This window comes from Ciconia boyciana, chromosome 2 (assembly GCF_034638445.1).
Source record: "Ciconia boyciana chromosome 2, ASM3463844v1, whole genome shotgun sequence".
Lineage (NCBI taxonomy): Eukaryota > Metazoa > Chordata > Aves > Ciconiiformes > Ciconiidae > Ciconia > Ciconia boyciana.
Window position 1 is genome coordinate 121,258,212 of NC_132935.1, and position 13,095 is coordinate 121,271,306.

Here is a 13,095-nt window from a genome sequence, read left to right on the forward strand (position 1 = left end):
ATTGTTTTGGCAATAAAAAGACAGCAAATTTGCATCTTAAAAACCTCCCAAACTTTAAGATAACATTTCAGAATTATCACTCACCTTCACCTAATTGATTTTTTTACTGGGGAACTGGGTCCTATACTTTTATTGTGCCAGAAGCAGAACTTCTAAACATGATTTTGAAAACCAAACTGCTTTTACACTTTTGATGTAAACACAACCACTGTGTACCTGTCACTAGCTTGACTAATCAGTCAAGGCAAGGTACTACCCAAGCTCCCTAAAAATACCTACACCACCCCTCATTATTAGCAAGATGAGAAGGCTAGGCAAAAGACTGAAAACAGATTAGCTGTTTGCAAGCTTGGTATTAGAAACCTCTCTGAACAAGTATGTGCTAATTGCTTTCAGTGCAAGATTAAGTGGTTTCATAACTAACAAGAAGAGACCAAGGCTTATAATAATTCCGAATTTAGCACTCTACTGAACCCTATTATGCTCTCCCTGCAAAGAGGGATGGGGGCGAGGGCGGGAAGGGGTAACTTGTCAAAAACCTGAGGCTACCATTCCCAAGGCTAACAGGCAAGCACAGTTGCCTAGAATATCTATGCTTAGTTATTTTTGAGAAGCACGTTTCTAGTCTTCTACCAATGCAGGACACTGGTCAAGATTCAAAGTATACAACACTTCTTACAATTTTTATGCAAGTTTTCAGTGTTTTCTGGGTTTTGTTGTGTTGGGGGTTTTGGTGGGGATTTTTTTTTGGTTTGGGGGTGTATTTGGCATGGGGGGGGGGGGTGTTTTGGTTTTGTTTGTTTGGGTTTGTTTGGTTTTGGTTTGTTTTTTTTAATTTCTGCAACTTTATTCAACCACTCTGAAATGCCATGAAGGCTTCAAAAAAGTACATGAACAACATGGCGAAGAGGAAAACCATGTTCCTGAATCCAGATTCAATAAGATAAACTCACAAAATTTTTGAAACTAAAGCTTAATGAACTCTTGTCTTCTTGTCTTACGTACACATGATATAGCTAGTAGAGGGATCCTTATATGCAAGAAAAGGAAGTCAGCTTCACAGAGCTAACTTGTTCCACAAACCAGTATATGGATTACAGAGAAACTAACCTCCTGTTTCCCTGGTTTCCTCCATTTGATATACATGTTCTGGTTAAGGAGGGAATGACTACACTAACTTCTCCTTTAAACAAGGACCCAAAGGTAGCTATGCTGTTTCTCTCCATCCTCTGAGTTACTGACTTTTCACATCTTAACAGGAAGAACTGTGACAAAGTCAGATGTTTGTTTATTGCACTATTTTCTGGTTCTTTAAAAATGAAATACAGAATACTGAAAATTCAAAAGCATAGCATATCAGCATCCTACGTGAAATTTACAATGTTCATGTGAATTTATGCAGCATCTGCTTCATGATGATTTGATTCATTCACAATGTAGTTAGAACCTTCTGATATTGTCAACTTTTCAAACTTACGTGCTCAGTTGAAACCTAACAAAATTTTTTATGTTATTATAAATTCCTTTACCCTCTTCAATTGCAGACCTGCAATTAAAAACAAAGATTACATCACTGGACAAAAAAAATATTCCTTTAAGCAGTAATTCAAATGTAAAGTAACAAATGGAGTTGAGATTCTTGTAACATTGGCATTGTTTTTCAACTTGACTATGAGATTAATCACAACAGTTATTTTTCCAGCTGCTTAACTTAACTTTCAAAATGAAATGTCAATGGCAAAATCTCCTCCTTGTTCAAGATTTACCATCACCCTTGATAAGACCTTCCGATTCAAGTTAGATAATTAAAAAAACCACACACACTTTTAAAAAACAGATATATAGCATGACTTTAAAAGACTGTGTATTCTTACTGCACCAGAATGAAATATGCGTAGACCATCTTCTCAACCTCTAGCATGTATCGCAACTTGCCTATCACATTATCACAATTATAGTGGTGAGAAAGTGTTTTCTAATACCTAAATCAAGTCTACTCTGCTGCAAATAAAACTGATTTCTTTCTTCCATTGCCCCAATAGCCAAGAACAACAATTAATCAGCATTTCTTTTGTAACTTTTAAGACAAACAGATTAAAGGGGTTGGGGGAAGGATGTAAAACTATGGAAGCTCATACATTATTTTTTCCCTTAGTGTTCACCACTCTCTTCACTCTCCTGTTGAGAACTCTCCTGATGAAGTGAGCAAAACTGGGTAAAGCATTCCAACAAAAGCCTCATCAAGTCCAAGTTAAGTACTTACCACAGATGTCCTTCCTGTGTACTCTTCTGAATATCTTAAAATTATTCCCTTCTCTTTTGTTTTTGCACAACAGCACATTGCTGTTGGCTGAATTAGTATGGAAACCTTTGAACTCTCAGATCATCTTCTGACATGCTGCTACCTAGGTAGATTTTCTTTTATTGTACTTCCACATTTCACTTCTTCCCAAGGTTTAAGCATCATACTTTCAGACAAACTGAACTGTTCTGAGATTGATGCATAACTTTGAAATGAAGGCTATCTCACTAGACAACAGTCCAGCTCTGCCAACAACCACGACCTTCAAAAGTCAGATGGATCAAATTCAAAATAAGATAAGTTTAGCTATGCTCTTTGAAGTACACCAAACAAACAAAAAAAAGAACAAGTAACAAATAGCTGGTTACTAGAAGTTGGTAACTTATTTTCACCTGTGATATTTAAATAACTTATATTCCTTTCCTTTTCTGAAACACCACCACATTTAAAGAGTTGAAAACAAACACAGCACTGTAAAATTTTTAAATCTTGACAGGAATGCTCTCTCATTTTTACATAAGATTTATGCTTCTGAAGTAAGAAATTAAATTAAGATGAATCCTACTGACAGCTGACTCAATTTCACTTCAGTTTATGTTTCCAAATATACTACTACCATAATTCTAGTTCAAGAAGCAGAAATACAGGTTAGTTTTTATAGCACATATATGCACAACCTCTTTGTTATTTACATCTGATCTATGTACAAGGCCAAAGTAGCAAAGGTCTAAATATGTAAATAGATTCTTATATTAACATACATAAAAAGACAGAAATGCTTAGATGCCCCTTGTACTATTATCTTCCCAGCTCTTTTTTAAGAGTATAATACAGGTAATCACCATAAAGATGATTCTCCTGACTTAGCTGAGAACTCATTAACAGCTTCTACATCTACAGGTTCAGGGAATTTCTTTTGTTTTTAACCCAGGCAACATTTCATTAAAACTACATAGCACAAGGTATGTACATAAATGCCACCTACATTATTGTCTGAAAATCATCATCCACGAGGATCATATCTGCTGCCTCTTTACAAACATCTGTTCCAGTTTGTCCCATTGCTACACCGATATCTGCAGCCTTCAAAGCAACAGCATCATTCACTCCATCTCCTGTCATAGCTACTACTGCACCATTATTTTGCAGGGACTACAGAAAAGAAAGGGAAGAGAGCTTAAATCGGGGATTGAAATAACCCATCCTATAAAATTATTCTAGATACAGGGTTTGTGTCATCACCCTGCCCCAACCCTCCCCAATTTCTTCTAATTTCACTGTAAAATCCTAAAAAAAAATAATATGCAGCTGTCTATTTTAATGAATTTTTATACAAGATTTCAGGTTAAACTTCAGTTCATATATTCAGATAGCCTAAATTTTAAACCTAGGGTATATAAAATCTGCCTTTAAGTAAAAAACTCTAGAGAAAGAAGATACTGTATTTACATTTTAACATTGTGACCCTCTTAACAATTCTCAATATATTCCAACTGTCTGTGTTCAACTTCCTTCTCCTTATTGTTGCTTTTCTGATTATTCCAATTGTTACACTGAATATGTTCCTCTTTGCTACCTTCTTTTGTTAACTTCTGAATGGAAGCATTACCTCATGGCTTGAAATTCATGCCCTTTTATCCTGTTCTGAGAAGTATCAGAAATATGGTTCTTCCCAGTTCCTAGTCAATTACACTGCAATATGACACAAAATCTCAATGACCCCTAACTCCCTATATAGAAGCAAGCATGATGTTGCCTATCAGCAGCTGCCTATCTCTTGTGGACACTATGCATTTTTCTAGGTAATATTTTCAAATACACTTCACTTTCAAACCAAATGCATTTCTGGTTTCATCTTGATGCACTGTAGTACATCATAATTTAGGTAAAGGCACCACAAACAGTACCCATAAACAATACCCATAGCAACAGTCCAGCATTTGAGCCTCTAGTAAGACATACCTTTATAATTTTCAATTTATGTCGGGGACTGGCTCTGTAAAATACTGCAACCTGTTAAAAGCACAATGAAGACGCAGTGAAAAATTGAGAAATGTAAAGAATTGCACTGGATTCTATAAAACTAGAGGATAAAAAAATATTATCAAAGGCCAACTGCACTCTTATTAGCTCTAAAGTTGAAGCACCAGTGAGCTGTGTTTTTAATAGAGTGAAATAATTAGTTCCAGAGAACAGTCAAAGTGTGTTCTGGTAGACAAAAGTTGGTGCTACTTATTTCAAGAAAGAATATGCAATTTAAAAACCCTCTGAAATTGTGAAGCAACTGAGTTATAATGGCTTGCTGCTGGCCTTGCTGACTAAATCCATGCAGGCAATTGCCATGCTGACTTTATAAATAATGTCCTTTTCCCTTGTCAGCGCTAGTGGCAAGCTACTCAGGACATTTCAATTTTACTAGTTTGTGTAGCATATTAGTAACAGATTGGAGTTTTAAAGCTAATTAATAAAGATTCCAGCTTAGAAAGAATTATTATTTTTCAGCTTTTTTTTTGTCTATGGTCTTCTCTGTGAATTGAAATTTGAGCACATGGAATTTAGTTATCCATAAACTCCATACTGTTTGCATTCACATCTATTTTTCCTTTTTAAAAGTTGGATAAGAAGTTAGACTTTGACAGCCACTTTAGTCTGTACACAGATATCAATCTTATTGGTTGATTTTAATTAATTCCTAATAAGATTTTAAATAAATGCCTAGAAAACAAATTGGGTCTCAGGTCAAACATGCACAAAGTAAATTTGTAGCTATTTCAGTTATTTAAGGTGGACAGCCCTTAAGAACAAGTATTACCAAATAAACCAAAAATTATTACTTGCTACACAATACTTTACTAAGTTTGTTTTTGTGAGTCACCAAGGAAAGACACAAAGTTGACATGCATGTTTCTTGATTGTAAATATTGGCTTTTGGCTTACTTACATCAGACTCAAGCACACTGCAGTCTAATTTTGCAGTCTTTTGCAAACAGAGCAGCATTTCGATGCATAAATTTTGCAACATAGCCAAGCCTGAACCTAAATTGCATTTGATTATGCCTTCACATTTACAGCTTTGACACTGGCTAATACATTTAATTATTTAATAACTAAAAAGTATTAAGCAGTAAGTTAATAAGTAGACCCTTTCAAAATTCTCAACCAGTGACCTCAGATCAATTAAAAATCATTAAAGATACAGACAGCTCCTCTTACGAATTACAAAAGGATGGACTGTCTGAACATGCAAATTGTAAGGTTATATATATGAGCTGAGCTAGCTACTCAAAGAAATAAAATGGTCTAACAATACAAAAAGTTGATGGTGCTCACTGAAAGTGAGAGGTGGCAAAATGAAAGTTCCAATGTAGGCACTGAAAGGTAAAAAACAACTTGAATTGTCAAAAGAGACAAAAGTAACAAACTCACTAAAAAGATAACCGTGTGAGTTGAAAGAAATACATTTTCATATGGTCATACATCAAACCAAAAGATACTTGTTTGATCTGGGACAGCTTCTGTATTTCTGTACTAAAAGCCTCTGGTAATTTACTATGTCACCTACTTCTATTAGAACCATGTTATTTGGATCTCAGAAGTTACATTTTAGCTTTCCACAGAAAAAAAGCATTTCTCAATATAAAATATATCCTCCACTGCATTTCAGTAAGTAGTATATCAAAACAAACCTTTGGTGTTATTTGAGAAAGCTGCTGAATATCCAGATCATCTATTTCTTCTCCAGAAATTGCCTGTGAATTTTTGGAATACAATCCTAGTCGACTAGCTGGAAATAAATAATAAAAAAGGTATTATAATAAAGTACCCTTTTAAAACACTAAGTACCTTTTTTTTTTTTAAACCTACTATTTTCTGCAGCATTTCAGATTTGAAATGCCTACAGCAGAACATCTTAACACCATATTGATTCTGTATACGAGAGTCCATTATCTGAACTCTTGAGTAACAAACACATGCTACAAAGTCTATTCTAATCAGATGTTTATTTCCTTAGACCTTTTAGGTCTAAAGGCCTGTACCTCATTGTGTCAGGTGCCATGTAAACACAAAAGGTCAGGCCTCTCTAAAGAATCCACAGTTCAAAAATAACAAGACAGAAAATGAAAAATGACAACGAGGGAGACAAGGAAAAAAAGCCCTTTGAGGAAGTACTGCTAGTTTGGGGGTGTACTTACATGCACATTCAACTTTTTCTTCATCATTCTGTACATAAAGAATTTGTATTCTGGCTAAAGAACCTGTACTTTAATGTATTATATTGTAAAATAGAAAGTTAAGTAATTTGTTTAAATATTTATTAATAGCACTTAAACTTCAAACTTAGTTATATGGACAGAACTGTATTGGATAGTACTGAAGTGCCATATCAATCCTAAATGCTCACTGTCACCAGATATTTTAGTTTCTCCCTGTTGCTATAAGACAGGCATCCAAAGCTGAGGGTAGGGAGAGTGATGTTGAGGGTATAAGAGTAAGAATCAGAAATGAAGCATATCTTATAATAAAATACAGTAAGAAAATACATAGTTTCAAACAGCAAAAGTCATACATTAACCAAATTTAAAAAACTACAGGCTGAAACCAAAGTATCACTTCAGGCTAGGGCTGTCGTTTTTTTTTCTAATTCCAGAGTGCCATATCCAACATACAGAACTCACAAATGTTAAAGGCTTAATATCCACACTTCATAACAATTACCTAGGCGTTGCCAAAACAGAAAACAAGTGAAAAATGAAAGGAAGTGGACTATTCATACCAATGGCCACTGCAGTCTCCTGTGAATCTCCAGTAATCATTTTTATTGCAACTCCTGATGTGATAAGTGTAGTAACAGCTTCTTTTACACCAGTCCGTGGAGGATCAATTATTCCCACAAGCCCCAAAAAAGTCAGTTGTCCTAACTCAGGACCAGAAGCTAAGGCCAGAACTTTTAGGAGACACAAAAAAAAAAAAAAAATTAGCATTTACATCAGCATTTAAAACAACTGCTAATATTTGTTTGCAAAAATGAAAACTAATGGCATACAACTATGTCTGCTTATTGACCAAAGGCCTCAGCACTGAAAACATTTTGAGTAGCTTCATTCATCCAAGTATTCCACTTGAAATTAACTTATCACAAGAAGATGTTCAGAAATGAGACCTAACTGAACTAGTAGGCCAGCATAAAGCAAAGGGTGGGAATTGCAAATTTATTTAAAAAAAAAAACCCTTGGTAGCAATGTCTGTTATCTTAAGTATTCAGAATAGCCTACTTATGTATATTCCTTTCTTCTAAAGAGTAGTCTTTTTATCAAACATACATCATATTCCAGGTTTTAAAGATAACTTTCCTATTTGTTCTCAGATTAAAGTGTTTATACTTTCACTGTGTGGAAAGAGAACAGCATCTAGCTTTGTGGTTTCTCTGTACATGAACAGTCTTTTATGCAAGAGGATGAAAGGAAGGATCAGTTAACGTATTTTTATTTTCTGCTTTGGTGGTTTTTTTCTTTTAGAGAGGCAAATTTTATTGAGTACATGCTGAATATTTTCTGCAATGTCTTTTACAGTAGAAATCTTAATTTGAATATATTTAAATGACATTAGAGTTGTAACAGAAAAGCACATTCACTTTTTTCAAAACACTACCCTGGGTTTTTGTTTGACAGTGGTCTGAAGCAGACACAAAGAATGACTGTCCAAACAAAACAAGCACAAAGAGATACCACTCCTGGCAAATCCTCTCAGTTTCTAGTAATTTGCGTCTTGGGAATTTCCTGAGCCACATAGTACCTATACCTTCACATTAAAAACCTGTGGATGGACTTAACAGCCTAGAGGTCTCTTTACAGAGGCCAAAGAAAGCCAGCCATGTATAATGCTTGCCCACAATCACCTCCTATCAATCATCTTGGGAAAAATACTTCCAGCTTTATTTAAAAATCTACACACCTTGTGAATACAAAACATAATCCTAATGGCATCTTCTGACCTGCAGTCCGTTGTGCTAGCCTAACTCAAAGGTGCCAGGACCCAAAGTAATAGAAACAAGCACATTCACATCTTTAAAAATCCACAAAAATCTATAATGAGATATAGAAGTTACTAGGTATAAATGCACTGTTCAGTTATAGTCACATGCAAGAGATGTCAGGAACCAGCAGTGCCTTTTCTCACCCTCTGCAATTTAATCATGTTATTATACAGGCCTTAGGCAATGGCACCTGTTTTTCCACATCCATCCCCCCCCCATTTTAAAGAAAAACTAAACAACCCAGTGGCACTTACTGAACAAAAAAATCCTAGTGCTTTTTTTTTTTTTTAAACAGTCCCATTAAAAAAAAAAAATGTTATTTTGAGACACTGAAACAGTCTTACCCCTAAGTCCTGCAGAGCCCATAGATGTCTTCTCTTGCTGGTATTGCTCTCGCTGTTGCTGAACAAGAGGTAAGGTCTGCCCCTTACAGTTATATGATGTACAGTACCTAATGACTTGTTCATAAGCACCTTTCATAAAGCAAACTTCAGGTTTGTCCTAGAAGGAAAAATAATTGTTGTGTGCACGTGTGTATGTGTATATAAATATATACACACACACACAAGTACATACACATGCACACAGAAGAATGGCATGTCTGTACTTCTCTAAAGAGTCTTCAGGACATAACACAAATCAAAGTTACATTTCTAAACCCAAAAAATTTGTTGTTTTGAGTATTTCTATACAGTGTATGTTCAAAAGTGGTAATGTCAAAAGAGCCAAGCTAATAATCAATATCTCATTTCAGTAGACATCATACACATTAGACACTGCAGGTCACAGTTTATAGACTAAAGACACCATGCAAAGGACAGAAATGAAACCTACACAGAACATTAGACCTGAAATACCTTTATCTCATCACCTGACCAGCTGCACAAGTCTTTAAACATCACCTGCACCCTTGTACCATGCCTAACAACTCTAGTATTTTCCAGACAGCTATCTAGCCTTGAAGATATCAAGGGACTGAGAATCCACCACCTACCTGGAACACAACTCCAATGCTAAATCAACCGATTCCTTCCCTTCCCCACTTTTCCATTACGAATTGCTGCCTCAGCTCAATTTCCAATTACTGATTCTCATCTTTTCTTCCCTGCTGGGCTAAAAAGCTGTCTTCTAATATATCTATTTTCTCCCTGTGAAGGTATTTATGCACAGTAGTCAAGTTACCTCAATCTTTCCGATAGGCTTAACTGATAGAGCTCTAAGTTTCTAATCCCACTGCATTTTCTTAGCCTTCAAATCATTTATGCTCCCTTTAAAACTGTTACCAATTTTTTCAATCTTTGAAAAATGCTGACACCAAACCACAAACACAGTAAATCCTTACATAGACGAAAATCACATAGCAATTCCTGCTCACTACTCTTTATACAGACAAGGATAATACAACCATATTATCCATACAGATAAAAGCAGTCAAACGCTTTGTTTCCAAAGCAAAGATTTTACTGTGATACTTGAACGCTGTCAGCAAGCCTTTTTTTGGTCAGAAGTACTAGGAAATTTTCCATACATCCAAGATATGTGCAACAACAGACCTTATCTACAAGGCTCCAGTTATCAGACTGGCAGTGACTATGTCAATATTTGTAACAAAAACATTCAGATTGGTCTAAATGAAATATGAATGCAAATATGTATGTGAAAGCACCAGAAGATAGAAAAAGAGTTTAAAGAATGGTTTGTATTGATAATCCAGGACACTGCTGACATCAACAAAACCTGTCATCATTGGGGAATGTGCTGTCTGCATCAAAATCAGAAAACCTGTGTTTGCAAACAAAAGAAATTTTACTATTGAACATCAATGCATCTTCTTGCTCTTAATTCATTATGTAACTATGTAGTGAAACAGAAGAAGATTGGCAGAATTGCTTTAGATGTTCGAGGAGAAGGAATAAAAACCAGCCAGGTATACATTCAAAGTTTCAGATATCAAAATACTTAAAATAATTTCTCAGTATGCCTTTTATGGAAATAACTTCTTGCGATTCTTAATCTCCACTTCAGAGCTTGAACTAGAACTGTGTCTATTATCAAACCATATTCCCAGGACTGTGCACTACTATCAGCCTGCCATAATTTCTGAAGTGAAAAATGAGGGTATTAAACAAGGTAGATAACCATTCTACAGAGCCAGTGCACAAGGAAACAGTGATTCAAGTTTACCTGCTGTGCTCTATGAACACATTTAACAGCCATCCATTTCTGTTCTGAGCTGAAGGGATATTCAGCCTTCCTTATGTAGTCTTCCTGGAGTCCATCTAAACCCATCTGTAAAAAACGGAAGTACCATCACAATGTCAGGACCTTTTCTTTTCAAACAGCTATGCGATTTGTTGACTTGCTGAGACATCTTAGTTAACAATCATTACTTAGTTAAAAAACAGTTTCATCTCCAAAGTTGCTTTTGAGCACACTGTTCCAGTTTAGACAAGCTTCTGACAAACTAGCACTGAAAGAACCTAGAAGCTTCTTTCAGGCTTCAGCATAAGTCAGACCATTTAACACTATATACTATCTTTGATCCAAGGATCTTGAAATACTTTGTAGATTACGACCAGCCACAAACACAAGTCTTGCAATGGCTAGCAACATAGCTCTTGGTTTGACAAAACATGTCTATCGCCCCGATGCTTTTTTTTTTTTAATATCTTCTATGTAATTTCTCTGCTAGGAGGGCCTACAAAATTGTAACACAAGACTGTAGCAAAGTCTGGAGAAGGCAAGTCACTGATTTTAAATTTGAATGATCCAACTTGAAATGACTTTTTTTAGTGATCAGAATCACCCAAACATTTGATCTGAAGCTAACCATGAGACTCCAGACAAAATGCATTTCATTTCAAATGCTGTTCTCTCCCCACACCTGATGCAACTTGCAGCATTCCATGCTCTACTCTTAACCAAGTCCAAGAGGAAGTGACGATTAAAGAAGATGTAGAAGCAGCAGCCTGCCATACGCCATTCTTAGTACTTACAGAGCTTCACAACTCCTTTGCTACCTCCCTTTCCAGCAACAGATGTGAAAGACTCCTGTTCTTCTCAGTTTCTATGAGCTCTTGCCAAAACAACATCACTCTGGTCCTTTCCAGTCAAAGACTGGGGACTTGGAATGAGTCTCAACAAGAAGATAGATACATCTCGGGCCTCAGTTACACAAGGAGAGAAAGACTGTAATGCATTCATCTTTCAATGTTTTTGAGTTTATTCACCATCACAGAAAAAAAAAAAAATCAAGTGCTAAGATGCCTTGCCACATTTCTCAGTAGCTGTAATGGGTGTGTCACAGCATTATAAAAAAAAAAACCCAAAACATTTAATCACAGTGTCCGCAATTCAAACTACCTGTGCCTCGCACTTAAAATGCACTATAAATGCTGCAGTCACCAATACATCAGTTATCAACTTCTTACTGCTTCTGATGAGAACTGGGAAAGAGACAGCACAATCAATATTCAACAGGTAAATTAGCCTGTGGCAGGTAAAAAGACAGTACTAAGTGCAAGATTTTACTTCAGTTCTAAATAATTTTATCTCATCTTTCAGAATGCCCAAAGATTTCCAACAGAAAAGAAACACAGGAGATGAGCAGTTGCAATACAAATCTAGGAGAAACAAAGGAGAAGAAACAGAGAAAAAAAAACCCAAATCACAACTTTCTACACACTTCCCACCTGCCATGAATCCAAAAACCACCATCAAGTACACACCTTCATAGCAAGTGCAATTAAAGCCCCTTCTGTTGGCTTCCCCATTAATGTGTTGTTTCTAATCAAAGCATCATTGCACACACAACCGGCCTAAAAGATGAGGAAGGAAAGGGGAGAAAACAGAACACAAAGTAAATGCCATACAAAGCTCTTGTGCTACATCATCAATTAAAACTCACCTCTCTCTGCCAAGATCTTACCTCAACAATTTTGCTAATGGATGGGTTGTTATAACCATGAATAACTTCACCATCAAGCATCACCTCTCCAAACCTGTTATAACCTACTCCAGTAACCTGAAAGACAAACAGCCAAAGGCAGTGTGCAACGTAATGTTCACCAGGTTCATAAACTGTTTTAATCACAGCTTTTTACTACAAATTACAGAAAATTTTAAAGAGGCCATTCATAATGACTGATTTTACTCAGTGTGAATGGATTCTCCTACTCAGCTTCTAATGTAGGAGGTACTAGATTAAGAAATAAAAACTCTGAGGGCAAGTGAGTTCAATGAAATATATTAGAGACTAATTTTTTTTAAAAAGTAGCAATCTTATTCCTTAGCATAAATGCAGTGCATGTTATTTCCTTACAGTATTAGGCATGCTTTCTTTTTTTTCTTCTTTCTTTTGCTTTCTAATTTGTTTTTCTCCTATTCGTCTTTATCCTGGTTAATAATGCATACCCCCTGCAGGGGAACGGAAGTACAGAGCAGAGTCCTACTTTCATCCAGTAAGAAGAAAAACCATAGTTGAACAGCCTCTCAGCTGAGACCTCAGAGAGGTGTTAAAAAAGTAAAATTGTATTTTTAGTGCATAAAACCAGGCATCCCACTAGGATCCTAAAAAAGTCTTCATGTCTACAGTATTAGCAGAGAATATATTTTACAGCCATTTCAAGTTCTCTTTCAATTAGGAAAAAGGAGCTGATTTGACCCAGATGTAAACAAATTGTGCTAGTAGTAAAGAAAAAGCAATTACAGTATTCCTACTGAATTCTAAGAATAGAAAAATAGATACCAGGATGTATAA

At 35.8% G+C, this 13,095-nt stretch overlaps 1 protein-coding gene across 9 annotated transcripts in view; it reads right to left on the bottom strand.

The window, feature by feature from the left end:
* The window catches only part of ATP2C1 (ATPase secretory pathway Ca2+ transporting 1), a 68,430-nt gene that overhangs the window by 4,842 nt on the left and 50,493 nt on the right, over positions 1-13,095 (bottom strand). For all 9 annotated transcript variants that reach the window (XM_072853844.1, XM_072853843.1, XM_072853852.1 and 6 more), the window contains 9 exons: positions 12,265-12,360; positions 12,065-12,154; positions 10,521-10,625; positions 8,681-8,837; positions 7,077-7,247; positions 5,989-6,086; positions 4,265-4,315; positions 3,288-3,454; positions 1,478-1,546 (listed from right to left, as the gene is read on the bottom strand). In XM_072853844.1, the coding sequence (XP_072709945.1) occupies positions 1,478-1,546; positions 3,288-3,454; positions 4,265-4,315; positions 5,989-6,086; positions 7,077-7,247; positions 8,681-8,837; positions 10,521-10,625; positions 12,065-12,154; positions 12,265-12,360 (1,004 nt within the window). The remainder of the gene's footprint in view (positions 1-1,477; positions 1,547-3,287; positions 3,455-4,264; positions 4,316-5,988; positions 6,087-7,076; positions 7,248-8,680; positions 8,838-10,520; positions 10,626-12,064; positions 12,155-12,264; positions 12,361-13,095) is intronic.